The sequence below is a fragment of the Astatotilapia calliptera genome, chromosome 1, assembly GCF_900246225.1.
Source record: "Astatotilapia calliptera chromosome 1, fAstCal1.2, whole genome shotgun sequence".
Lineage (NCBI taxonomy): Eukaryota > Metazoa > Chordata > Actinopteri > Cichliformes > Cichlidae > Astatotilapia > Astatotilapia calliptera.
In genome coordinates this window covers 2,838,315-2,865,030 of record NC_039302.1, presented here as the reverse complement: position 1 = coordinate 2,865,030, position 26,716 = coordinate 2,838,315, and the positions used below count along the sequence as shown (strand labels likewise).

General features: G+C 41.4%; 1 protein-coding gene across 13 annotated transcripts in view; it reads right to left on the bottom strand.

Moving 5' to 3' along the window:
- The window catches only part of LOC113007008 (serine/threonine-protein kinase BRSK2-like), a 145,777-nt gene that overhangs the window by 27,443 nt on the left and 91,618 nt on the right, over nucleotides 1–26,716 (bottom strand). For 7 of the 13 annotated variants that reach the window (XM_026143349.1, XM_026143433.1, XM_026143858.1 and 4 more), the window contains exons 3-12: nucleotides 23,444–23,529; nucleotides 17,806–17,946; nucleotides 15,641–15,757; nucleotides 13,504–13,537; nucleotides 11,052–11,120; nucleotides 8,084–8,230; nucleotides 7,237–7,268; nucleotides 6,406–6,570; nucleotides 6,073–6,170; nucleotides 2,975–3,128 (exon numbers count right to left, since the gene is read on the bottom strand). In XM_026143349.1, the coding sequence (XP_025999134.1) occupies nucleotides 2,975–3,128; nucleotides 6,073–6,170; nucleotides 6,406–6,570; nucleotides 7,237–7,268; nucleotides 8,084–8,230; nucleotides 11,052–11,120; nucleotides 13,504–13,537; nucleotides 15,641–15,757; nucleotides 17,806–17,946; nucleotides 23,444–23,529 (1,043 nt within the window). The remainder of the gene's footprint in view (nucleotides 1–2,974; nucleotides 3,129–6,072; nucleotides 6,171–6,405; nucleotides 6,571–7,236; nucleotides 7,269–8,083; nucleotides 8,231–11,051; nucleotides 11,121–13,503; nucleotides 13,538–15,640; nucleotides 15,758–17,805; nucleotides 17,947–23,443; nucleotides 23,530–26,716) is intronic. The other 6 variants (XM_026143518.1, XM_026143947.1, XM_026143690.1 and 3 more) reach the window with 1 other exon arrangement.

Here is a 26,716-nt window from a genome sequence, read left to right as displayed (position 1 = left end):
CTACCTTGTGGAGGTGGAGGACGTGGTGAGTTATGACGCAGTTTTCTTCCCACACTGTGGTATCTGATTTAGCTGTCATGTCCTTTTCTAGCTTGGCTTGGTAAGCCATTAGCATAGAGGCGGCGTTGTGGGCTCTTACCCACAGACCTGCTGCCTTTTAGCACTTTATTTGTAAGGCTAGACTGGAAGCGGTCTGTCTTGGAGAGGAGGGATGGGGTGATGAGGACATAGATGTCTTCAGGTGAAGATGGCTCAATATTAACAGTTCCACTTGTGGCATTTGACTCCATCCTCTCACAAACCAGAAGGGAGCTCCCCACGATGGGGTGTTTTTCGCTGTATGTCTTTTCTTTCCCCATCACTTATATCTCATCAAGTAGCTCTGGGGAAACGGGCAACACATGCTTTCCCGTCTTTTTTGCCTTTGGATATTTCTCACCATCAAAACGAGATTTTACAACCTCGCTTTGCACGCCGTGCCACGGGATGTTGAGCCTAGCAGCTGTGCGCTTGCACACGTCCTGCATGTCCAGGGGAGACGGCAGTGCAGATTTTTCTACCTCACCGGTAGCCGAGGGCTTTTCAACCAAGCTGATGCTAGCCAAGGAGTTGGACTCTTCCTCCTCATCGTCAGACTGCAGGAGCTCCGTGTCACCTGACTCATCTCTGTCCTCGTTAGCATCTCCAATCCAGGGTGACTCAAGCATGGGGGAAAAATTCACATATTCCATGTGTCTCCAGTGACGGGAAAGCAGTGACGATGGGGTGAGGGTCTGCATCTGCCCAGCTCGGGCTTGGTGTTGCGGCCAAATCATTGGGCATTTAAATTTCTCCTTGCGCCACAGCAGCCTCACACAGCAAAGGGTCGCCACCCGACAGGTTAGCCTGGTGAGCTAGCCTGTGGCGGAGTAGTTTGTGTGTGAAAGCCGCGCGTTGGATACAGTTGTGTATGGATGTCATGGTAGCTTGTGCATGCGATAAGCAAAGGCATGCCGCACACACGGGGTGTGTATCCCAGGCAGAAATCTACTTGCTGCAAGGACAAAGTTTTGCAACTTTGTTGTCAGTCATAGCCATGGTTAGCTAGAGAGTTGTGAATGTTAGCGAGCTCTACAACTCACTAAAGTCCAGAGAATATTGCTATTCTTCAGCTAGCATGGGGTGAAAAGTACTTTTCTACAGGTATTGCTACCTAATGTGAGAAACCGTTAGCGCCGAAGGGTATTGCTACCTGATGATAAAGCTAGTGGTACCTTTATTAGCAAAGTGTTGCTACTTTGCTTTGGGAAAAGATTGCTACCTCCCGGGGTGAAAGTATTGCTACTTGACACCAACATTAGCCACAGGACAGTATTGCTACTCCTTGTATGCTAGCACCCAATAGCACAGGTGTCTTTCCACTCTTCTGTTAAAAACGAGAAGAAGCAGTGAGCAGATACCAATCCAGCGCCCGGGAGCAGTGTGCAGAGACGGTAACTTGCTCAAGGGTACCTCAAGGTAGCCTTTTGGTGGATTTGAACCCCCGACCTTCCGGTCATGGGGCAAACACTCTACCTACTGAGCTATCCCACTGTCTGGGCATCACGTAGCTGGCATAAAGGCATTTGAGCTTCTGATAAGGTCACACAAGAGGCATTCCCATAATGAGACAGGAAACGAATGCTATGAAAGAGAACCACAAAGATCTTCAGCTCCTTCTACTTAACCTCTTCTATGACACCATAAATTACTCAAAACACATCCAGAGCATATATTGAATTAAATGTGTTAGCTTGCTCTCTTTTAAATACACAGATAATATAAAAAACACATACAGCCACCACAGTGTCAACCATTGGCTACAGAAGTCCATCAGGCCAATAAATTGATGCTCCATCAATCGTTTCTACTGCATCTGAATATAAAGTAAGTAATTTAATGTGGTAGATTGATGAAAGCTTGTTTTCACACATAAACCCCCGACAACGACAATACAGTTTGGACATCGTCTGCCGTTTCCTGCAGCATGGGATTGATCCTCAGCTGCATTTTCACTCCTACTCTGGTTTTGGTGAGGGAGCTGCAGAGCCAGGACTGATGAAGACCGCTCACTCGCATTAGATCAGATAATAAGTTAATAAGATATTTTTTATATATATATGTTTTTAGAAGATTTAGAACATTTGTCTCATACTAATACCTCACTCCTCTAGTAAACAACATGCTGTTGCTTCAGCTCGTCATGTAGGGTTTCACATTATCATCTATTTTTTTCTGTTTGTCATACAGTATATGTGTGTACACCCATGTCCATACAAGGTTATTAGGAAGCAGGAAACACATGGATTACAATCTCCTCCATTATTTTGTCACAGCTCGACTACAAAAACATCCACAGATTTCGTGCACGCCCGCTTGCTAAATGGATTTCAGTTCACAGCTTCTCAAACCGGGATGCTTCTTGTCCTGCATGCTCCATGCACACTTTACCCACACCACGCACAAACCTGAGAGACCGGTCCATGCATTTCAACATCTGTGATGAATTTCCGCCAGAGCTAAGAGTGCACCGTTAGTCTCAGGCAGATCTAAACCCAGAGATTACATCAAGCCTTCTGTGATGTGTATTGTATGTCTGACACCACCAGAGAAAGAATAATGCATCATGTATTTAACCACAGTTCACTGAAGCATGGAAGGACTTACAGCTGTTTGAGAGACTTCCCAGTAAACCTGACAGAGCTCAGTGAAACGAAAGATTGAAGTAAAGTCGTACTGAGGGCAAACAGTACACGTGTGAAATTAATATTTTTAAAAGACCAGTCCAATTTTGATAAAGTGCTGTAAACTGTGATTAAATGCATTATTTATCATAACTGATAATCAATTCAAAACTCATCAATGACACTTTAAACAACAGCAAACAGCCTTGATTGACCTGGAGAAACATGTTTGTCCATGCACACGAGCACACGTGCCAATCTCGGTCTTTTACCTCTGTCCGTGTGTGGCCATGTCGATGGCTCGCCGCACCGGTACAGGAGACCCTCCCTCTGTGACGCTCAGCACCTCCATGGACTTTCTCTCCGGCCTCCGCTTGCCGTGACGGCTCAGCATGGGGGAGTCTACACGCTTCCTGGGAGGGTCTGCTGAGCGGGCCCAGGGTGAGCCGAGATGAGAAGGAAAAAGACAAAGGCAAAAACATTAAAAGTGATCATTAAAAAACAAAAAACAGTCAGAAGAATATAAAAATAACACGTTATTCTATATTTATCAAATGGTAGAATCTCATAAAGCTGATATAAAACAGTAAATTAAAGGTGAAATACTAACTGAAAGGTTCAGTTTATCAGAACACTTCAGCCCCCTAAGCTATTCATTATGCTCTTTTTATCCCTCTACATGTAACCTAGGACACCACTTTAAAGGAGCAGAGTAGAAAACAAAATGCGTTCCTGTATTTGGACAAGCATACCAAATTTTGTCATTTGACATACATTTAGTCAGGATTTTCCACTTACTTTTTTCTGTGGAAGGAAGACGCTCATGGATAAAGAAGATAGCAAACAAACACAAAATACCTTTTCTTGGTATCGCAGCTATTATCAGTTTCACATTAAAAAGCTAATCAGTATGTCAAAACATGACTGTATTAGCATATATTTAGCTTTAATTTGGTAAATTAGCTTTTTCCTAAATGGCTAACATTAGCTAAATTTTACTTCAACACATTAAAATACTGATGACACTCCCTGGCAGATCGTTACAAGGAGAAACCCTTTGAATACAAGCATGCTGATCCACACAGGTGTACACACAGGTGTTCACAGACACAATCTACACCTTTCTTGGCTGCTACCTCAAAGCACATTGTGCACTGTCAATCTTGCGTACTGCACAATAACATGTAATATTTAGTATTTACTGTTATCTACTGTTATCTAGTTTATTGTGATGGTGTTGTTTTTATTATGTTGCTCTTTGTTGTTTGTTTTCTCTTCTGGTTTTTTATCGTCATACAGGTGATCCAGGTGTTTTGATTGTTTTTCTTGTTCCCCCCCCCCCCTTTCTCACCATCTCTCCTCGCCTCTATTTTTCTTTCTCTCCCTCTCTTTCTTTCATTCTTTCTCCCTGTCCTATCCCCCAGTCATGTCTGTCCCGTCTGTAACAACCAAAAATCAAATCAAATAAATACATAATTATAATAAAGGTCAATCAAATGGACCAATATGGCAAGGCCATGATGATCCACTTGGTAAAGTAAATCCGCTTGGCATCTTTCTTGGCCTTCAGACAACAATTCTGACGGCTAAAGATCCAAACGGGACAGGCAAAAAAAAAAATGTGTGTGTATGTATGTCATTTCCAAAAACGTATTTTTAAACTAGTAGTAACAACAAAAATTGATGAAAAAAGGTTCTACATGTAGTACACAAAGACTGTGTAGCTTTGTTAGCTAGCTCACTCTGCACTCTTCCACAAAAAGATAGCTAACCACAGAGCTATACTCATAAAAAGAGTGTATTTAACTAACTATCCAAGCAAAAACCAAAGCAAAAGTCACTAACAGCATGAAAAGTGAAAATGGCAAACCTACATTTATAGAAAATCGGCTAACTAGAGAGACAGTCATAAACTAGCTTACTATAAGTGATGACGTGATTAATCCTGCTTCCGGGTCCAAACTACTCTGCGTTTAATAAGGCTGTTGTGTTTTAAAATGTTTGTATCTTGTTCTACTTAATCTCAACAAACCTCTAAAAACAGTCAGTGATCGCTCTCAGTTTTTATTACCATTGTTCATTTTAAAGCTCGGTTTTTAAACCCTTACATGTAACTACTACAGCCCAGCCCATGCAGCAGTATATTAATGACTAACCTGGTATTGTGGATGGATTATCTCAGTTGTTCTCCTGACTGAAGTTTGGTCCGTTTACAGCATCCTGCCATGCGATTACATTTGTCTCTAACCATCGGGAACCCTCACGTTAACTTTTATCAAGTGGAAAAAAGTTAGCGTTCATCCTCCAGCTTCACTGTGCTAATGTTATGCTAACATAGCTGTGTTGCTAGCCACCACGTAGCACATCATTATATAAAGGCTAGCCCAACTTCAGTAACCCTACAAACGTCACTGCTGTTTAGTTTTCTGTCTTCATTTATGTTGGAAGTGATAGCAGAGCTGTACGTTTGAATTTGTTTCCAAAATCTCTCAGTCAGAACATGCTATATCAGGTTTAGGTGGAAACTAGCAAGCTAACTTCCTGCTAACGTCTAACATCGTTAAATGTAATAAATTCTATTTTCATGGATGCCTGGATGTTAAAATTAATTGTTAAACCTGATAAAGCAGCAACGCTGATTATTTTATTAAAGATGAAAGAATTTAGACAGTTTTTAACTCTCAGTGATGCTGCAGTGTTCATTTGACTTTGGGACCTGAAGCAGAGTTTGGACCCAGACATGGCTAATGACATCAGACTTAAAGACCGGATAGCCATCAGTTTTGATGAACCTGAATGAATTAAATATAAACACCTTTTTTAAGTTGCTAGTTTCTATTAATATTAAAATAAAAATTAGTAGGAACTTACTCAAACAGAAATGCAGATAATACTTAATCTCTATAAGATGGAGTCTGAATGCTACTCCTTAATTAAACTAGTTTAAATTGGCATGGACACTGACAGACAACAGGTTATTGGTAGATTTGAGTTGCTTTCAAAGTTAATAGAGATAGTTCAAAACTGGAATCAAACAACACGTATATTTTTTGTAAAATAGGTTTGTGGCAATCCTGGATGAAATAATTAAAAAAAATCAAAACATATGGGATCAAAAAAAATGTTGGCATTTAAAACCTTCATTGCTTCATTTGCCTTACTCTAGTTTGATTTACTGTATAAACATGCTTAGCATGTTAACAAAACCTGCTGAGCCAAACCCTAAGGGGTTAAGGGGATGACCAAAGGTATTAAAATTCAGTCATGTGGGGCTAATGACCATGCGTTCCAAAGATATTAGCAAAACACCAAATAGTCATTGAGGCATTCATGTATGGACCAATGACAGATATTGGTTAGACTGGCCTACCGATCTCGTTGCGTGGTGGCAGGTTCTGGTCCTCGTGGCTGGGATACCTCTCCTTCCGGTCCAGTAGCAAGAAGTAGATCATCTTTTCCTGGTTGTCCCTGTAGAGACAAAGAGAGATGACCGTGAGCTGAGCACCCAGCAGTTGAGACTGGAACAAAAAGATGGTTGATCATCGCAAGATATTAAATGAAATAATTCATCAAGCTGACAGTTTGTCAAGCAGTCTCTAATATATTTCTCTTCTCCGTCTCAGCGCCTCCCACCCTTTCAATCTGCTTCATGTGTGGTTTTGTAAATGACTTTTTGCTCCCTCGTCCCTTGATTGTCACTCACTCCTCAGACAGCAGATCTTTGGTCAGTTTGTCCTTGTCTCTGAAGCAGCCCAGGGAGTGCATGCTCTCCAGGACGTCGGGGTCGATCTCTTCGACCGAAGCGAGTGTTCTGATGGCCACCTTCCTGGGGATGGGCTGCTCGGGTTCTGGCTCGTTCTTTCCAGCTCTGCAACATAAACCGCACAATCAAACGCTCTGGTGAAGACACTAAAGCTTCCCAACAAAAGAGAAGCTCAGTCCTTAAATTCAATGATCAGAAAAAGCTTTTGAAAAGTTAAATTTGGTGGAAAGTTAGTAAGTAGTAAAGTAATCGAACCAAAGATGCACAGAGGTTTTTCAAGCAGGCCAAAAATCTGGCAAGACTTGCTTTTGATAAGAGGATACATTTATACACAGTAAGAGTTTTAGTGGTGGTGGTGGTGTTTTGGTGGTGACACAAAAATTCAATCTAAAATGTTTAGTAAGATGGCAAAAATCAGTGAAATAAGGTTTTACTGAACTGTGTGACCCTCTGTGTGATTTCAAATCAAAATAATTTGAGTTTTAAAATCCAGAAATATTACATCCATTAGAAATCAGAGGTGCATTAGAGCATCCTGATGATCTGGCCTCTCAACGTTGGAGCAAACACAGCTCTCACTCTCAGGACTAATGGACACGATTCCTCTCTGAGAGGTCTCCATCAGAGAGTTCAAAAAACACTCTTATTATTTTCATTCTGCATTATCTGCTGTGGCGTTTTTCTTTCATCACATCACTTTAAGCGGACATGCACGTACACACTGAACCAAGACAGAAGCAGACGAAAATAAACTCAAGTGTCTGTACTCACATATACCACGTATGCTTCTGGATCTGCTCCAACTGTAAGGACAAATAAACATTAATGAATGATTTCCAAGTGAAACTGACAAAGACGAGCAGGCTCAATGGTCTCTGAAGATCCAGGGAATGGGCGTCTTTATCAAACAGCATTAAGTTGCAGGATCCAGTGTCCACTTCACCACAACGAGGCACACTGGTGAGCATGCTGGTTAACTGCACGCTGCAGCTTTTTCCAGCCTTTTTAAAGCTCAGGAGCAATGAACAGGAGCAGACCCTACAGCCACCGTCCGGCTAACTGCAGTGAAGTAAACCTAGGCTATGACTTAGCTGGAATAAAGGGAAACAGATGCAGGAAGGGAGGTTCGCAGTGTAAAAGTTTAAAAGCCTTTTCTTTCAAATCTTCTTTATAAAACTAGTTTTTAAAAATAGTTTCTCTGTGACTTGTTTATCATTTCTTTGGTGTTTGATTTCGTTTTACACTTTTATGCTGTTCTTACTCTTGAGTTACAGATTTATCAGCTGCGGTATGATGCCTAACACAACTGCTTAACCTGCAGAAGAAAATGAAGTGAAAGCAGATTATCTAACAGTACTTTTGTTATATTTGCAATGATTGTCTTCTAAACAAATCTTTGGTTTTAGATGAAAGGAAAGAACAGTAGCTGCAAGGTCAGTCACAGTGCAAATGTGCTAAATTTAGCACAAGTGCAGCATGTAGTTCCTAAGGCAGCAGCCGGAGATCATAAAAATGCAAAGCGACCACAGTCACGCTGATGGAGGACCTCAGTCCTCTCCGGGTCTATAACGAATCGGGCCAGGGGGTGATGTGACGTGGGCAGACTGCAGCAGCTTACCGTCAGCCTCTTGATGGGGTCTACTTCAATCATGCCACGCAGAAGGTTCTGACAGTCTGGAGGGATAAAGTGAGGCATGTGGAAAACTCCCAGCTTCACCTTCTCCAGCAGGTTTCTCAGGTTGTCGTCATCAAAAGGAAGAGCACCCTGAGAAAAGGCACAATGGTAACGTCTAAACATTTACACATTTCAATCCCTTATTTTCTGTTATACATCCTGTTGTAGTGGTGGTTACTTTTTAATAACGTGGTCTTAATAAAGGTCAGCATAGCTGTAGATACTCCTTTGGAGTCTAAAGTCTTCCCAATTCTGTAAACGCTCCACTTCAGATTGTTCTGTACTCCCAGATCTTCATAATGTCAGTGAGAGTGGATATCTACAGTTGGTCACATGAAGCACAGAAGCCCCGCCCACTGGCTACTTAAGCTTTCTGTTGATGAGCAGAAGGCAATCAGAGGAAAGTGGTGACAGCCTTAAAGGGGGAGGAGCTAAAGTAGCTTTCAGTTAGTGGATGAGCAGTGATGTCGCCTCTAGGCCTGGTACAACCTAAATAATTACTCAATAATTATTAATAAACTATCATTATTAATATGTGGATTGCTCTGTGAATCATGCAAACTACCAAGAATGAAGATATGGAGCTAAAAACGAGCACAGCAGATCCTGGTTCTTTGTATTTATTTGTTTAAGCAGTTCTGTATTAAAATCACACCAGCAACACGAGATCACATGGCCCAGCGCTGACATCTGCCTGTTGTCATGTAGCCGGCCTGTCAGGTGTGCCCTGAGAGATAATCTGCCGTTTGACAAAGAAGGTGACCAGAGGCAGTTTTGCGAGAGGTATCAGTCATCAGAGTGAGTGATGATGAGGCACTCTGTACTGCAGCCAGCCGGCTCTGCCTCTGCTCTCCAGCTAGGGCGCACGCTCAATAACATGATGACTGATACCGTTTCCTCCTCATAAAAAAAACAAGCAGGATGAAGCTAGATGGTCACTGACACTGCATGGTAATCAAAACAACACCAGCGGAGAGATTTATCTTCACATGATGACTGTGTTATGTGATCCATCTTCATCAAGAGGATAAAACACTCGTGTGTTCACACGGCACCAAAACAAACAGTCATTTACTCCCTACTATCACGTTACAGAGCTGCTGGTATGTGATGTGTCCGCACGAAGCAAAGCTGACATATTCAAATCATTTTGTAGGGGAAAGAAAAAAACAATATTAGGATAAACTGGATTTTCCCCACATAAATATTTTATTTTCCCACAACCTGGAATTTACAAAATCCAGAGTTTTTCAGAGGCCCAGTTTTACCCATGGCCAAACTACATACAAGCTGCCATATTTACCATAATAAAGCCTCGTACACGTGGTCCGGGTCTAAATGTCTATTAGCTTGACAAGAATAAGTTGATTATTTTATGGACGGACAGAATCTCTAACCGCATTTTAAAATTGAGCATCCTTTGATCAAACCAAACAAAGTGAGCTCTCTAACCTGCATTTTCTCATGTTTCAACTAGTACTGTCAGCGTTAACCTCGTTAAAATGACGTTAATGCCATAACCGCATTAACGCGACAAATCTACGTTAGGCGGTTAGCGCGGATCGCTCGTTAACACTGTGCAGCCCCACGCACGGGGCGATCCGTGCTAACTCGCTAACGGAGGTTAGTTGCGTTAATGCGGTTATGGCGTTAACGTCATTTTAACGAGGTTAACGCTTACAGCACTAGTTTCAACAAAACAGTGATTAAAGAACTAAAGTCTCATTTAGATTCAGGGCATCAAGGCTGTACGTGCACATACATATGATATGCTGGTATAATAATATTTAGTAATAACGAATCATTTAAGCTAGCCATTCAAGCAAGAGGGAACAATGAGACAAACCAAGGTCAGAGGTGGACTCTCACTCACAAATGTGCTATTAGCATCTCCTGCAGAGATAAACAGTCACTGCAAACACAAGAAATTCCACAGAGTTCTCCTGAAAAGGCAAAGCTACGGTCGTTACGGCACAGGAACATAATGTGCATGTAGATGTATGCAACCAGCAGCCACATTTGCACACACCAGCCTATGACTGGCCTTAAATGATCGATCACCGTGTTTTGTCACTTATGAAACACAGATTTCTGTTGTGGAAACATTCTTCTGCAGTCGGTCATTTGTCGATTCACAATTTAGAACAAAGAGGCCCGTTACAAAGGAAAGGAGAACATCCTGTCTGTACCCATTTTATTTATAATGTGGTTTTAATATTTTATTAGTACACATTGTGTTTCCAGCAGCCCATCTTTAATTTAATCCTGGCTGGTGGAAACCACAGACTCCAGGTGTACCAAAGGATGCAGAGTGCTCCCATCAGGTGATTTACTTTGTCCAGAAGTAATTCACGATCTTTTTTACTTTATCCCGGCTGCATACAGTATAAATACTTTGCCAAGGAAAAAGCTGAATTAACTCCGCCCCTTTGGTTTTTTTCCCTTGTCATGTTGTATCAGATCAGGAGTTGCCAGATTTAGAAAATGTAACTATTTTAATGTTATGATTCTGTTGTGCTTCCTCGTGGATACGATGCCCCTCTTTTTACAGTTGTTCGCATCCCTCTTCATGAGTTTTTGATTTTGTTTAGCACCTTTTTGTATTTTTGTTCAGTTTGTCATTACATATTATATTTAAACTATTTGGTTTCTTTGTGGGCATTTCGCATCTCTTAGTAATACTTTATGGTCATTTATCACACAATTGTAGCTGTTTTTAATCTCAGTGTTTTGTCTTTTTGCTTCTTTTTTCTGCAATGTTTGCAGCTCTTCAATATTTTGGTTGTGTCTGGAAATGTTGTGAATTTCACTGCTGTTGCATGAAGATGCCAAACGCGTGTCAAAATGACTGTAAAAGCACAATGTCCAGGCCATTTTCTGCCATTGCAGTGCAGTAGGAGAAGTCACTTACCACTAAAAGTGCAAACAGGATGACTCCACAGCTCCACGCATCGGCTTTCCTCCCATCATACTTCTCCCCCTGGTGCACACATGCAGACACACACAGAGATGAGCTTCATCCTAAAATGTTTCCCAAACATCACCCTGGCTGCTCTGGGCCTTAACACATTAACTGACCAAAAATCGCAGCCCTCATTTCTCAAAAATGTATAAAATTAGCATCTAAAATCATTTGTAGTCCCAGATTTATAGAAATACAGTGGCTTGCAAAAGTATTCGGCCCCCTTGAACTTTTCCACATTTTGTCACATTACAGCCACAAACATGAATCAATTTTATTGGAATTCCACGTGAAAGACCAACACAAAGTGGTGTACACGTGAGAAGTGGAACCAAAATCATTCATGATTCCAAACAATTTTTACAAATAAATAACTGCAAAGTGGGGTGTGCGTAATTCTTCAGCCCCTTTGGTCTGAGTGCAGTCAGTTGCACATAGACGTTGCCTGATGAGTGCTAATGACTAAACAGAGTGCACCTGTGTGTAACCTAATGTCAGTACAGATACAGCTGCTCTGTGACGGCCTCAGAGGTTGTCTAAGAGAATATTGGGAGCAACAACACCATGAAGTCCAAAGAACACAGCAGACAGGTCAGGGATGAAGTTACTGAGAAATTTAAAAGCAGGCTTAGGCTACAAAAAGATTTCCCAAGCCTTGAACATCCACGGAGCACTGTTCAAGCCATCATTCAGAAATGGAAGGAGTATGGCACAACTGTAAACCTACCAAGACAAGACCGCCCACCTAAACTCACAGGCCGAACGAGGAGAGCGCTGATCAGAAATGCAGCCAAGAGCCCCATGGTGACTCTGGACGAGCTGCAGAGATCTACAGCTCAGGTGGGGGAATCTGTCCATAGGACAACTATTAGTCGTGCACTGCACAAAGTTGGCCTTTATGGAAGAGTGGCAAGAAGAGAGCCATTGTTAACAGAAAACCATAAGAAGTCCAGTTTGCAGTTTGCCACAAGCCATGTGGGGACACAGCAAACATGTGGAAGGTGCTCTGGTCAGATGAGACCAAAATGCAAAACGCTATGTGTGACAGAAAACTAACACTGCACATCACTCTGAACACACCATCCCCACTGTCAAATATGGTGGTGGCAGCATCATGCTCTGGGGGTGCTTCTCTTCAGCAGGGACAGGGAAGCTGGTCAGAGTTGATGGGAAGATGGATGGAGCCAAATACAGGGCAATCTTGGAAGAAAACCTCTTGGAGTCTGCAAAAGACTTGAGACTGGGGCGGAGGTTCACCTTCCAGCAGGACAACGATCCTAAACATAAAGCCAGGAAACAATGGGATGGTTTAAAACAAAACATATCCATGTGTTAGACTGGCCCAGTCAAAGTCCAGATCTAAATCCAATCGAGAATCTGTGGCAAGATCTGAAAACTGCTGTTCACAAACGCTGCCCATCTAATCTGACTGAGCTGGAGCTGTTTTGCAAAGAAGAATGGGCAAAGATTCAGTCTGTAGATGTGCAAAGCTGGTAGAGACAAACCCTTAAAGACTGGCAGCTGGAACTGCAGCAAAAGGTGGTTCTACAAAGTATTGACTCAGAGGGCTGAATAATTACGCACACCCCACTTTGCAGTTATTTATTTGTAAAAATTGTTTGGAATCATGTATGATTTTGTTCCACTTCTCCCGTGTGCACCACTTTGTGTTGGTCTTTCACCTGGAATTCCAATAAAGTTGATTCATGTTTGTGGCTGTAATGTGACAAAATGTGGGAAAGTTCAAGGGGGCCGAACACTTTTGCAAGCCACTGTAGAATTGTTAATGAAGAATTATTAGTAAACAACAACACTAAATCACAAATGCTCATAATTAATGATGTTTTGGGGGTTAAACCTTGAAAAGAACCAAAGTACCGCCCTTTGTCGCAGTTTGATTTTACAGTCATGTGTTCAATGCTTAACTATTTTGAATGTTGACAGCATAGAAACACAGCTGGGCTGCTGTCCACTAAAAACAATGTCTATTTCTTACATTTGAAACAGTCATTTTTAAACAGCAACTTTGTGTTTTCGACTTGGGAGAAATATTTAATAAAAAAATAAACCATGCAGATTACAACCCTTTCCCTCAGAGAGTAGAGAGCACTCACTCGGGGCATACTGTTGATAGAAGTGCCCCATGATAATCAAAACTAAGACCCTATCACAGAAAAAGGGATCAAACTGAAAAAGTCTTGACTTTATGAAGATGTACAGGTATGGGCAGCTGGAAGTAGGAATAAAAAGAAATATGGCAATAGAGACGCACAAATGAGAGGGAACGAGGAAGCCTGGTGAATGCAGAGAGGATGGAGCAGTGATGTAAGAGCCACTCTGATTCAGAGCTCCTATTATTGAATGAAAGAAAGAGACAGACAAGAAGAGAGCGAGCACTTACCCTGATAACCTCTGGGCAGGCGTAGTGTGGAGATCTGTAAGAAGAGGCGGCCATTCAGGATACAACATGAAGCACAATAAATACACTGGGGAAGTATCAGCTGATGCTCTGGATAGCAGTTCCTTGAAACACGCAAGTCTTTACCTCACATGCATTAAAATAATGACATCAGTCTTTATTGCATGACAGATTTCTTTATGCTTAAAGAGTATTACATAACATCGAACAGCCTCAAAACAGAATCTTGTGCTGTGGTGGCTCGGCTTATTGGATAACGCACGGCAGCACCCAGCACACGGCAAAAAATAATAATAATTTTAAACAAAAGTTATACAAACTCATAAAAAGGTTGTAGTAAGACAGACATCTCTGCTGTGATGGTTGTCAGACTTTGCAAGACAATTTCAAAGAGAAAATCCTCTATAATAGAACAATAATCCTTCAAAATCCACAACAGACGACCTGAAGAGGCACAAAAGTTTTGCCATGTTTCTCACAGTTCACAACCCCCATCAGTGAAAATCTGAGTGTTCAAAGAGCAGTGCAGGAAGATGGATAAAGAATCTCAAGGTCGTAGCAGACACTTGCAGAAGCAATGAGCGAAAATATGCCAGAAAGTGAAAGAATCTGAAGTGCTGCAGAAAGAGCGCCACGAGCTGTGATAGAGTCAAAGGAAGCGTTAAGTACTGACAATGCACGGTGCCAAAATATGGGCTCTGTGCTCTTTGCCTTCCTGTTTAAATATTGCACTTTCTGCTTTTTGAAACATGGTCATTTTTCTCTAGTATTTCCTCTCATGTCTGCATTCTAAATAATCTAATAATTGCACAATTGCAGCAGAACTAACTGTACTCTGGAGCTTCCCTGTGCGGATTCATCATGGAATAAACGAAGCACAGAGCATGACTTCTTCCATCAGCATCCCATCTAAACTCGCAGAGTAAACACACACTCCATCTTCACTCGCAACATACTTAATTATGATAATGTATGTAAACCCAGTCGATCTGAACTACTCAAACACAGTCATGTCAAAATACACTAACTGCAATCTAATTACACCCGAGCTAATTTTCATCCTTCCTGCTGGAGGCAGCTTGCTCATTTAATGAATTCCATTAACGTCACATGAAGTGAAAGAATCTTTTGACTTACGAGAGATATTTAAAGGATCGCTCAGCGAAAGACTAATCTGACAGACCCCAACACGGACACAGTGTCAGCGTGAGCTTGAAGACTATTAACGACTCGAAAGCCCCACTGAATCCAATCGATGCACGCGTACTGCCAGCTGCACTGAATGCCCAGCAAACAGCCATAAATTACTGAAAATATGCAGATAAAAAATCCATGTGCAGAAGTCTAAACTAGGTCCAGAAGTAAAGGACGCCCTATACTGGTTCAGTTATATGGAAGATTTCCAGTATCCATCCTATCAGACTATGAGGTACGCCCCAAAGAAAGACTCGGCATGTATCGGTACATCACATGTCAGATTTGCCAACATTTCCACATCATATTTTGTTTTATTGGCGATTCGGACACACAGCCAGCACACAACATGTACAGCACAGGGTCAAACTGTCCACATGTTTGTATACTGGAGCACTTGGACTGCAGAGATTTGTCTCCCTCCTGCTTTGTGCAGCATTTCTGAGCCAGAGCAGCCAAGCTTTAGCCGTTCCACATGGCTGACTCTGGGAAATGCTGCTTGGCCTACAGCTGACCAGCACATATCCTGTAGAGCCCACAAAGACTACACAACAAAATACTAGGAAAGGTTTCTACTGCTGGAACAATCATTTTTCATTACGCTTTTGATTTATAGCAACTGGTTCTAACAAGATGCTGGAAAAATGACACTGTGAACCATTATGTCTCTCGAGAGAGTCAGAAACAAAGAGCTAAAGCAGGTTTTCAGCTGAGAGGTAAATGGAAAGACTGGCGAGTTAAAGGGATTTAAAGTCATGCAAATCAAGATGTGCAAATAATAACCATGGATTACATTTAGAACAGTAATAACATCTATTGTTCTGTTCAGCATGTTCATGTTTGGTGCTCGCTATAAAGAACTCAAAGCATAATGTGTCAGACATGCACTTGGTATAATTTGCAAGTCAATAACTTGAATACTAACCCGCAGCTGGTCTCCAGCAGACTGTCCCCGACCTGCAGAGACGCCATGCCAAAGTCTGCTATCCTGATGTTGTTCTTCTCATCTAACAACAAGTTCTCGGGCTTCAAATCTCTGTGGCTGCCAGAGAACAGCAAAGACAGATCCTTACATGAGTCTACTCGTGATACATTTTCTTGGTGGTGGCTTTTCAAGGGACTTGAATTGGTTATATGACTCTGTTCAACAGGACAAACATCACAGGAGGAAATAATAAGAGACAATCTGAGCCCAGCTGGAGCCATGACTCTACATGCACATGGGCCTTATATTTTCAGCTGCAACCCTGGTGGTGCTAAACAGTCTGAGGGCAAGTAAAGAACAAGTAAACACATAATTGAACCTGGAGCGTAGACTGGTTTCTAACCTTTATTCAAGGTCTTGTTGTCTGCACGCTGAGGTCCACAGGATCCTTCAGGAATGGTGACATTACAAAGTACTATTGGAAAATGACTCTTCAGTTGCTCTGTGACCTCAGTGAACACGTTACTTATAGAGAGTCGAGTCTACAAATTGATTTTGTAAATTATGGTTCTGATTAAAGTCACGTGGGAGGATGAAGCATGCTATGCTTTAGGACAGGGGTGATGGTGACAGCCAGATCAGCTTGATGCTTTTAAACCAGGGCGGCAGAGAATAACACGTGATGGGACGTCCATCTTTTAAAAATGTAACATTCATTTTCCCATTTTGTGATGTTCCCAGTGTGAACACTGGTGCCTCTACAGTACACCAGGATCATGCACTGTAAGAATCTGTTCCACACTGATCAGTTTAGCAGTTTTAAATTGTCCCGAGAGGCTCGACTCAAAGTAGTGAATACAGAAGGTCATCAGAGCTGTGCCAGCTTTCGCAGTCATGTCCCGACCTCCTCAGGGAAACGGCCTTTAATGTTTTCTGTAATCAAGACAAGGTGATTGCAACTCATCAGCGACTGAAAGAGTCAAATACGAGTCCACAGTTTTACTTAAAACCAGCGAGGGACATAAAACGCAGACATACAGAGCTCGAGTTTTGTGCGTCTTTCTTACAGAAAACACACAGCGGAGAATAAATGTGCTTCTTAAAAGTCGAACACTTGATGTCTAACGCTGAGGCTCAAAGGCAGAACATGTTTGATGTGCAATTGCTCTTGTGTTGCAGTCATGTGTGGAGGAACTAAAGGTGGTCTCAGAGATGAAAAGAGATCGAGAGGAGCTGCAGCCTCTAAAGTCAGCGCCGGCTGCAGCTGATGAGGAAAGAGGCTGCAGGAGGAAACCCGTTCTTCACACATCCGAATGGAGCAAACACTCCAGTGTTTGTAGAAACGATAGAAAAGTCATAAACAATCCCTAGAATATAAACTACAGTAAGAATGCTTTGATCGTTTTATTAGTTCGTTAAGTGCACATTAAACTAAATGCAAATTCTCTCAAAGGTGAAGAAGCAGGCCGGGGCAATGAACTCTGTTAACTATCATTATGACTGCCTCAGTTTTACGATACTGCATTTGGTAAAGAGATTTTTGCCCTCACGCTGCAGTCAGCCTGACCTCAAATCTGCAACATGTCTTTGCAATACGAGACTCAGCTGGACACTGAGCACTTCATTTTGTTTAATTGTGTGGGGTGAGGATGACAAAAGATTTGAAGAAACCGACACAGACTTGCAATTTTTGCAGATTTATCACAGTTAACTGGCGTATTAATACAAACAGATTACATTTACTTGCCCTTTGACCTCATTCAGTCACACTGATAGCAGACTGATGCCTGTCCTATTTTTGCCGTATTAACACACCAAAGTTGCTTTCAAGGCAGCAACTTCCTGAGAGTAGCTGCAGACCTGGTCCCCATCGTTTGAGCAAAGGCAACGAGATCAGTTCATTGTGTATGGTCGCACTTATAATGGCTCAGAGCAGAGCCTGGTCCGTTTGATGTGTGTGGGCGGAGCTACCTGAGACTCACCCACACACTGGTGTAATTTTGAAAATGTATTATTACAAATTGCTGTGATAAATTATCTGTTTTACTACACCCTGATGTTTGCCCTGTAGAACAGAGTTACATGGAAAGTCCATTTCTCCCCAGCACTCCTAGCTAAAACCCAACCCTCTGATAAAACCCAATATTTGTCTCTGAGTGACAAACCATATGGAGTGGCTGTGGCAGAAGTCCAAAGCGGAGATGATTTGTCTGAAGAACTTTCGAGCCTCTTTCGGTGTTAACCGGCCTTTCTTCACCAGGTAATCAAAAAGCTCCCCACCAGACACATGCTCTAGCACCAGGTATCTGCAAAAGAAGACAGAGGCCAAATACATGTGACGGGAAACCTCTGAAACCTGCAATACCAGTAAAACAAGGAGCAGTTACTGCTGCAGTCATGTCTACAGTGGTCCCTCGCTAAATCGCGGTTCACCTTTCGCGGCTTCGCTGTTTTGCGGGTTTTTTGTGCAATTTTGCATACTTTCTATTTTCTATTTATTTATGTTTACAGCGCGTTGTGTTCTGCGTCCTGATTGGCTGTAGACCACCGTCAATCAATCTTGTGCCGTGTCTCCTGTACAGTACAGAATGTGTTCAGTTTGTCAAATTTACATAAATCTTCGATCCTAGCAGTGCGACTCTGAAGTGCTGCACTGTGTGTTTGTAAGTTTTCTCCCCAACAAACAACAATGTCGACGAAACGTCGTCACCTGCGGGAGCCTTTGGTTTCATTCTATAACACTGGACTTCTTTTTCTACGAAGGTTTGAACTTTGTGAGTAAACAAGAGAGAAAATGTTCACGCCTGTCTGAGAAAAGTGTATAAAGTGTGTAGTGACGGGTTTTACAGCCTTAAAACATCTATAACAATTGTAAAAAACATAAAGTTGGCTACTTCGTGGATTTCACTTATCGTGGGTTATTTTTCGAACGTAACTCCCGCGACAAACGAGGGACTGCTGTACATTAGTATTACAGTTATACATTAGCATTTTAACCCTGTGATGTCATCAGCAGTTTTAACCCTATTAGAAGATGTAAATGTTTTCAATTGTTCTCCCAACACAAAGAGAGTAATCATTCTGCTCGAGGTGACTGTTCATATCAATAAAACTGGATTGAATTGAACTGAAAAACTGGCTTTTTGTGCAGTTAGAGTTGTCACTGATGGTGACTGAGAACCTGGACAGTTAATGTCTGATTGATAATGGAGTTTCCCACATTGTAACAAAAGCCAGTTTTTAGGGCTACTGAGATGCAGTTTGATCACCATAAACACATTTTTAGCCCAATTTTCTTTTTATAATAATATTTTAGAGAAACCTTCAACATGACCACTTTTTGTTGTAATTAATATACTAACCTGTCCTGACAGCTCACTACATATAAGGAACAAAGCCAAAACAACCCACAGCCATAAATTAGTAAGAAGTCTTTGGCCACGTGTCTGGAACGTGGGGTTCTTAAAGAACCGTCTCCTAGAAGAATTCATTGTTTTCTGCTGCTTCCCTCCAAAAGATAAGATCATTATCTTGAAGTGATGAAGTGAAGGTTAATAAATTGTGTTGCAGCTGCAAGTCTTTATCACAACTGTCGCAGAAATGTTTGTGTGACCACTACCACGTGCATGTGACATCGTGCCACTTAGCCAAATGTAGAAGCTGAAAGTGTGAGGGACTTTTAGCCGAACACTTTGAGTGAAGACACACAACCAATGGTTTAGGGTGCGTCTGAACCCCGTCCTCTGCAATGTGTGCGAACATCGGCCTGCTTTCCATTTTTGTTGTGACTCCAAGTAGGGCTGCTCGATTATGGCAAAAATGATAATCTCGATTATTTGACGATATTTATTTAACCCTTTAAGACCTACTATAGAACCAAGTCCGCCAGAGCTTATATTATTTTTTACATGTTGTAGTGCCATTTGTGGGAGCATTTCAAGTTGCTATACAACTGTTATAGCCCATATTTTAATAATATGTATGCATTAAGTCCATAGTAACTACATTAATTGCAAAAAAGTGCAATAAACTACAAAAAAATTGAAAATTGTTTTTGTTTTTTAACATATATTTCTACTTGGAGAAATTTAAGAGGCTTATCCCTCAAAACTTTAAATACAAAAAAGTTGCAAAAAATAGTTTACAACAACAGGAAATTTATTTTGAGTGTCTTCATAGTTTTATTTTGGAGATACAGCAATTTTTATATACTGCAGGAAAAACAAAAACAATCCTATGATGCAAATTTGCAAAGAAAAATAAACTATTTCCAGCAGTGCAATTCGAGTTCTAAGCATCCCAGAAACTATTCAGAAAAGTCAAACATGACCAGTATAGGCTTTTAAGGCCTACAAGTAAAAAAAAAACAACTACATTTTCCGCGAAAATGACATCACTTCCGGTTTCGGGCAGGAAATGGCGGACATGTGATAGTTAGCGGTGAGTCTGTTTCAATGTGCGAAGTGTTACGAACAGCTGATCGGATCGGCAAAGCGTGTTTCTGGAATATTATGTTTTTGTTCCTGCAAGCGCTTTTTATGCAATTTATGTGGAAGGAAACCGTGACCGAGGACAAGCTGATGGCATAAGATGTAAGTTTCATATGCAAAACAGATTATTGCGCTAGCTTACACGGTTCAGGTTCTACAGGGATTTAAAAATAGTTACACAAAACAGTGTGCTGCTCTTACCGGCTTTAAAGGGATAACAATTTATTGAATAATGACTTTAAAAAATAATATAAAATAGTGTGCAACACCACTGAAGTTTGTTTTTTTTGTTTTTTTAAACCTCTCTTTTCAACCAACAGCAGTCACTCTCCTCTCTAAATAACTTCTGCTTAGCTTTCTGAGCTTCCCTCGGGTCCTCTTAATCAGCGGTCTCAACCTTTTTTGCGCCACGGACAATATTTTCACGGACCGGCCTTTAAGGTGTCGCGGATAAATGAGGGAGGGGCTAATAATCGGCTCAGTCATTTTTAATGATCGTTGAAAGCCCAGATCGTAATCGTGATTAAAATTCGATTAATTGAGCAGCCCTAACTCCAAGGCAAAGTAAGAAGACGCATAGACATATAAAGGGAATGATTAGTTGTGTGTTGAACTAATCAGTAATGTGTTGAAAACACGCCTCGGATTAGCCAGAATGTTTCTGCAGATAGAAACAATTCGAGAAAAGCGACCTCTCGTGGTCAGTCGCTTTCAGTTTGATTGCTGCCTAGAAATGTAACACAACCTGAGATGACAAACCTTATTTCAGCCGTCGCAATTTTTGCTATAAAATAGTAAAGTAAAACACACGATAACAGAAATCTGTGTAATTTACTGGACCAAAACTAAAAGATCTCCCACAGTTTTGTTAGTAAAGAACCTCCAATCATGTAACATTACATTAAATGTACTTCCCATCCGAGTCCCTACAGATCCTCTGGTTCATGTTCACCTCAAATCGAAAGAAGCATTATTGAAATAATTGGGTTATAAACTAAAGAGTATTTAGCTGTGATGTGTTGCAGTCACCACATTGATGCACAACATAAATCCCTGAGAAAATCCACAACCCATGTGGGTTTGTGGTTTTATCCATCTCCTGTGCTGAGCCGGCTCCTCCTGCAGCCCGTCTTCCCCGGGGCCTGATTTATTAGCAGATTAAGGGATCTGCTCAAGCATTTACCCATCACAGCTATTTAAATTAAAAACACGCTCGGGCGTGATTTGTGAGTGTGAGAATTTCAAACTGTTTGCATCCATGATGACCATTCGTCCCCGTCCTCGCAACATTAAGAAAACAAATTCCCGCTCCATTTGACAGCAGCACCTTTATCAATTATTGAACAACATATTAAGCCACGCCACTGGAGCGCAGCCATCACATGCATGAGATTAATGTATACAATAAAACCCGTACACGAACGCTTGAGTCGCCGGGGGCCGGTTAAAGTGACGGGAACCAAAGAAGCATTTCTAATCAAATCCCGGAGCTCAGATTGCTGCTCGTGTAAACGTTGTACTGTTGTACAGTGCTGCCGACTGTTAGTTAGACGTTTGATTTATCAGTGCTGTTTGTCAGCCGTTAAAGAGCCGTCGCAAAATTACAATTCTCCTAATATGAGAGTGTAGCATCGTTCTCTGTGGATTCACAATAGCAACAGTTTCCAAGCTTGTTTATGGACACCGTGTCTGAATCATCTTTGAGGCCTGAAGTTGAGGATGAATGAATGACTTAATCTAAAAAAATATGAATAAATTTATTACCCATAATTTGAAAATGAATGTGTCTAATAATGACTATATTCATTTTAACAATACACCACGTTTACTTACTAGATTAGCATTTTATATATTTATATTTTTATAACTCAACTCTGGATGAATGGGTTCGATTTCTTCAGGTTTAAGCGGACTGATGAAAGGCCTTCGTGCTGTTGTTAATTTGAGTTGGCATCATGCTCATTGTGACAAAGTAGATGAGCAATTGTAATGCTCTCCACGGGTCCCAGATGTGTTGACTTTTCTTGCACGTTATGCACATTATTGTATCAAAGTAACACTGCTGTCCGACTAACCTGGGCTTGTTTGTGCAAGCGTTCTGTTGCTGGCAAATTAAGGTAAATACTCAGTTACACGTTTCTTTATATTTTATTATGTTGCAGATTAAGTCATTTGTTCATACTTTGTTCTTTCTTTCAGTCTTCATGCAGGTCAGGTGTGGGGAAAGGCCCGCCTAGCATTTCCTCATTTTAAAGTGCTGATGATGTCAGATATGACATCAGCAGGTTGAACCAAGAGGAGGGGTTTCTTCTACCATAGAAATGCTTCCTTTTGTTTGTTTCCAGGTCCGAATGGATTTGTTGAATCTTTTGTTTTTATAAATAGAGCCGTTTAGCTGTGTAAATGTGCTAATCAGAAGTGAGAGGAGGTTTTTGTCATTCTTAGTCATCTGTGTAGAGTTTTAGGTCGGTCAGCTCTAGTGAGTGGCACTGGCTGCACTAACTGAAGGGAAATTGATGGGCCTATACACAGCCAGTCTCTGCCAGACTGAGGGAGGAGAGGTGAGCTGTGTTGCTGCATCCATGTACTTTGAGTTTTGTTAATTTAGTTACTTTGGGGGGAAGTTTTGTTAAGTTTCACGTAAGATGGAGTTCACTGTAAATAAATTGCTCACCTCTGGAAACCTAAGTCTGCTTCCCCATCACGTTCCTTGACGTTCGAGTCTGACTACTTCACACTTATCAGTCAGTTTTATTTGAAACTTGTGGCAGCGCGAGTTAAAAAGTTCAAAGCTAAAGTTCTCCTGGATACATTAACATTTGGACGAGCACTTTAATGCAGCGGTCTCCAACCTTTTTTGCGCCACGGACCGGTTTATGCCCGACAATATTTTCACGGACCGGCCTTTAAGGTGTCGCGGATAAATACAACAAAATAAAACTAGTACCGGTACCGAAAAAAAGAAGATTTATTCATAACACAGGTGAAAAGACCCAGGAAAACCGAGTTAACAATAAAAACGATAAAAATGATAACAAAATAACGCTGAAAACTGATAAAAACCCTGAAAACTATACATTTCACACCTGAGCCTCAACTCTCATGGACCGGTACCAAACGACTCACGGACCGGTACCGGTCCGAGGCCCGGGGGTTGGGGACCGCTGCTTTAACGCAGTACCTGCTATATTCAAAGCCTACAAACTCTCCTAACTCTGTTAAACAATAAAGAAAAACAAAACTGTATTTTCACACATTATATTTTAAAAAAAGAGTGTGTCAACAGTGTTGACTGAGGGAGGGGTATACTCACAGGTATTTCTTGTTTTCGTAGACGTCGTGCAGCTTTAAAACGTGAGGATGCTCTATGAGTTTGAGAATAGCTATCTCCCGCTCCACCTGAAGACAAACACAAGAAAAAGATTCAAAAAGATGGAAGCAGACAGCCCGATGTTCTGAATAACAACACTCATAATGAGGGCTAAAAGTTTCTCACACTTTCAGCTTGTACATTTGTCTAACTTTAAAAGCTGACGTGATACCACAGAGGTGACTGTTAACGTGCCACACAAACAGACACGTTTCTGCGACGGCTGCGATAAACGGCGCCTGCACATCTCAGACACTTGAGGATGTTTCTATATATTTATTTTGAACTGTCAGAGCAGGGATTACTCATCCTGCGTCCAGCTCAGTGTGTGATTACACATCTGAACAGCAAAACGCTCGATGACTCATTTCAGTTTTTGAGTCTCCTGATTTGAAGAGATGGACGAATGTTCGGACAAAAACATGTTTTCGTGTTAGATGAAGGACTCCAGTATTTGACCGATTCACAGGAAGCAGTCTGAATGCAGAATCAACTGGCTGCCTCATTTCAAATATGCACACACATCGCTATGAATGTCTTTATTTTGTTTGAGTGATATTTTATTATCTAAAAAACAAGCCCCACCAAAAAACCTGCAAAACACGTGTTGCAGAAGAGTACATAACAGCAGATTATATGAGAGGAGCTTTAAATCATTGTTGCCAGCAGGTGAGTGTCATGAAATGATACAGTAGTTGCACAGATGTTGCCCAAAGCTGTTTAAGTGCTAACCTGCCTGCTGTGCTCAGGATTTACTGCCAGTTGGCACCTCAGCAGGCCGGAGGGTAAACAGAGTTTAGACCTCTGTGCTGCACAAAGTAAAGTATAGCACTATTTTCTCTGTGGACACCCACAGTCTGATATCTTATTAAGCATCTCGGAGCCATTTATGTCTGCTGCTCTAATGTAAATCCTGTGGACAGATCGCTAAACGGGGAACAAGAGTGATGTCGAGTCAGACAATCCAGTCTGAAAGCAGAAAACATTCAAAGCTTATCACACAGGAAGGAAACCACCAGAGGGCGATGAATGCTGAATCCATAGGGGGACAAAGAAATCACAATCTCTCATTTTTAATGGTAGTTTGATTTATTGCAGTTTTAGACAGAAGATCCAAATCCAGTTTATTTATATAGCACGTTTAAAGACAAAAAGTTTGCCCAAAGTGCTGTACAGAAACAAAACATACAACCACTGACACTCACATAAAACATAATAAAACACATAGAAACCATTTCAACTCAAGCCAGTCTGAACACTATCGAAAAAAGGTGTGTTTTCAAAAGCATTTTAACAGGAAACAAAGGTGCCCGTCTAATATTTAAAGGCAGCGTATTCCAAAGTTTTGGGGTCATAACTGAAAAGGCTCATTCTCCTCTACGTTTAAGCCTTGATTTTGGGACAACCAACAGCAGCTGGTCAGCTGATCTGAGGGTCCGTGAAGGAATATAAGGCTGAAGTAACTCAGAAAGGTATGGGGGAGCAAGACCATTAAGGCATTTATAAACCAGTGTTAGGACTTAGAAATTAATTCTGTGACGAACAGGAAGCCAATGAAGAGAAGACAGGACAGATGTTACACGTTCATTGCTGTGGGTAACAGTTAAGAGGCGGGCAGCAGCATTTTGAATGAGCTGAAGACGAGCAAGAGATCGTTGGCTGACTCCAAAAAAACAGCATTACAGCAGTCAAGCCATGTTGAAATAAAGGCATGTTTTACCTTCTCCATGTCACCAAAAATACACAAAAAACACTCATTGCATAAAAGTTACACATTGATCTGGACGTGGCACACAGATTACAATCAATCAATTACGGATACTCGGATACGTATTCCTTACCTTCTGGAGGCGACTGCTGTTGTATAAATAAAACTGAACTGAACTGTGAGACAGCTCAGTGTGTCACACTCTGACTTGATTACACTGTGAGCGCCTGACCTGTACAACAACTGATGATCAGCTGTCTGTCGAGGCAGATGGCCGTCCCTCCCCGAGCCTGTTATTCCTGTTAAAAAGGAGTTTTTCCTTTCCACTGTCACCGAGTGCTTTCTTAAAGGGGAGTTGCTTGATTGTTGCCGTTTTGAGTGTTGAAGTCAGTGGGGATCTACACTACACCACTGACATCTATTGATTGCAGACTCTCATCACTGCTGTGCTTTAAGCAGGAGAACACATAAATGCCATCAGTCCGTCATCACTCACTCTGTCCTCACGACACGCTTCCTGCTCTTTATGTGTCAACAGGCTGGCCTGAGATGGGAGTGATCCTCTGGTGTTCCTGCTTAGGGTGATGTGACAGGTCTGAGAGAGCAGGCAGAGGACGCCTGAAAATGACATTCTGTTTCTATCAAAGCTCGGTCACAGTGAGCTGTGCTGGCTGCAGCAAACAAATAAGAGAAGAATTTCCTTTAATCTTTGGAGTATTTGTTTCCCAGACCACGCCAGCGTTTCCCTTTCTTCTGGTTAACCTGCAACTGTTCTCCCAAAGCTGGTGAGAAAGGCGACGCATTTCTTTATATCATCAGGTTAATTTTTCAGGGTTAAATCCATCTCTGTTGGCTGCAAAGGCATAAAACATTTGATTTTAATCGTTCTGATATAAGAAATTTAAGCTGCATTAACAGAAAATAATAATATTGATCATTTTGCCCTCCCTCTAATCATCACTGTTTCAACAGACACCCTTGCAACATGTCTATGTGTGGTCGAGGTAGAAACGGGAGGCAGTAAAAGAGGCCAAGGATGTACTCAGTGTGTTTTATGCTCGGTCTCTCTCAGCCCTCAAAGCAAACTAAAAATAATTATTAACCTTTTTCTTTTTTTGCACAAATGCAAATAGAGCCCAATGAAGCAAACTCAAGTGAGACCAGCTCTCCAAAAAAAAACTGTCCATGAGTTTAATTAAATGGCTTTTCAGAATACCAGGCGAGCTGCTGTCATATTTGGAAGTCAAGATTAGTAATGAGAAATATCCATGTCAACAGTAATACTGAAAGAATCTGCAAAGATGCTGACATGATGAGGTTAAAATCAGCTGTAAAGCAGTTACTACTGTGTGATAGTAAAAAACAGAAAACAACAGGCTAGCTGTCAAATGCACTCGGATGACAAAGTTAAGAAATGAGAGAAAAAAGGTTCTTTTTCCCGCTGGACAACGTTCTGGTCACTTTATGAATGAAGTGTTAAATGTAAAAACTTTTCCTCACAATGGTCA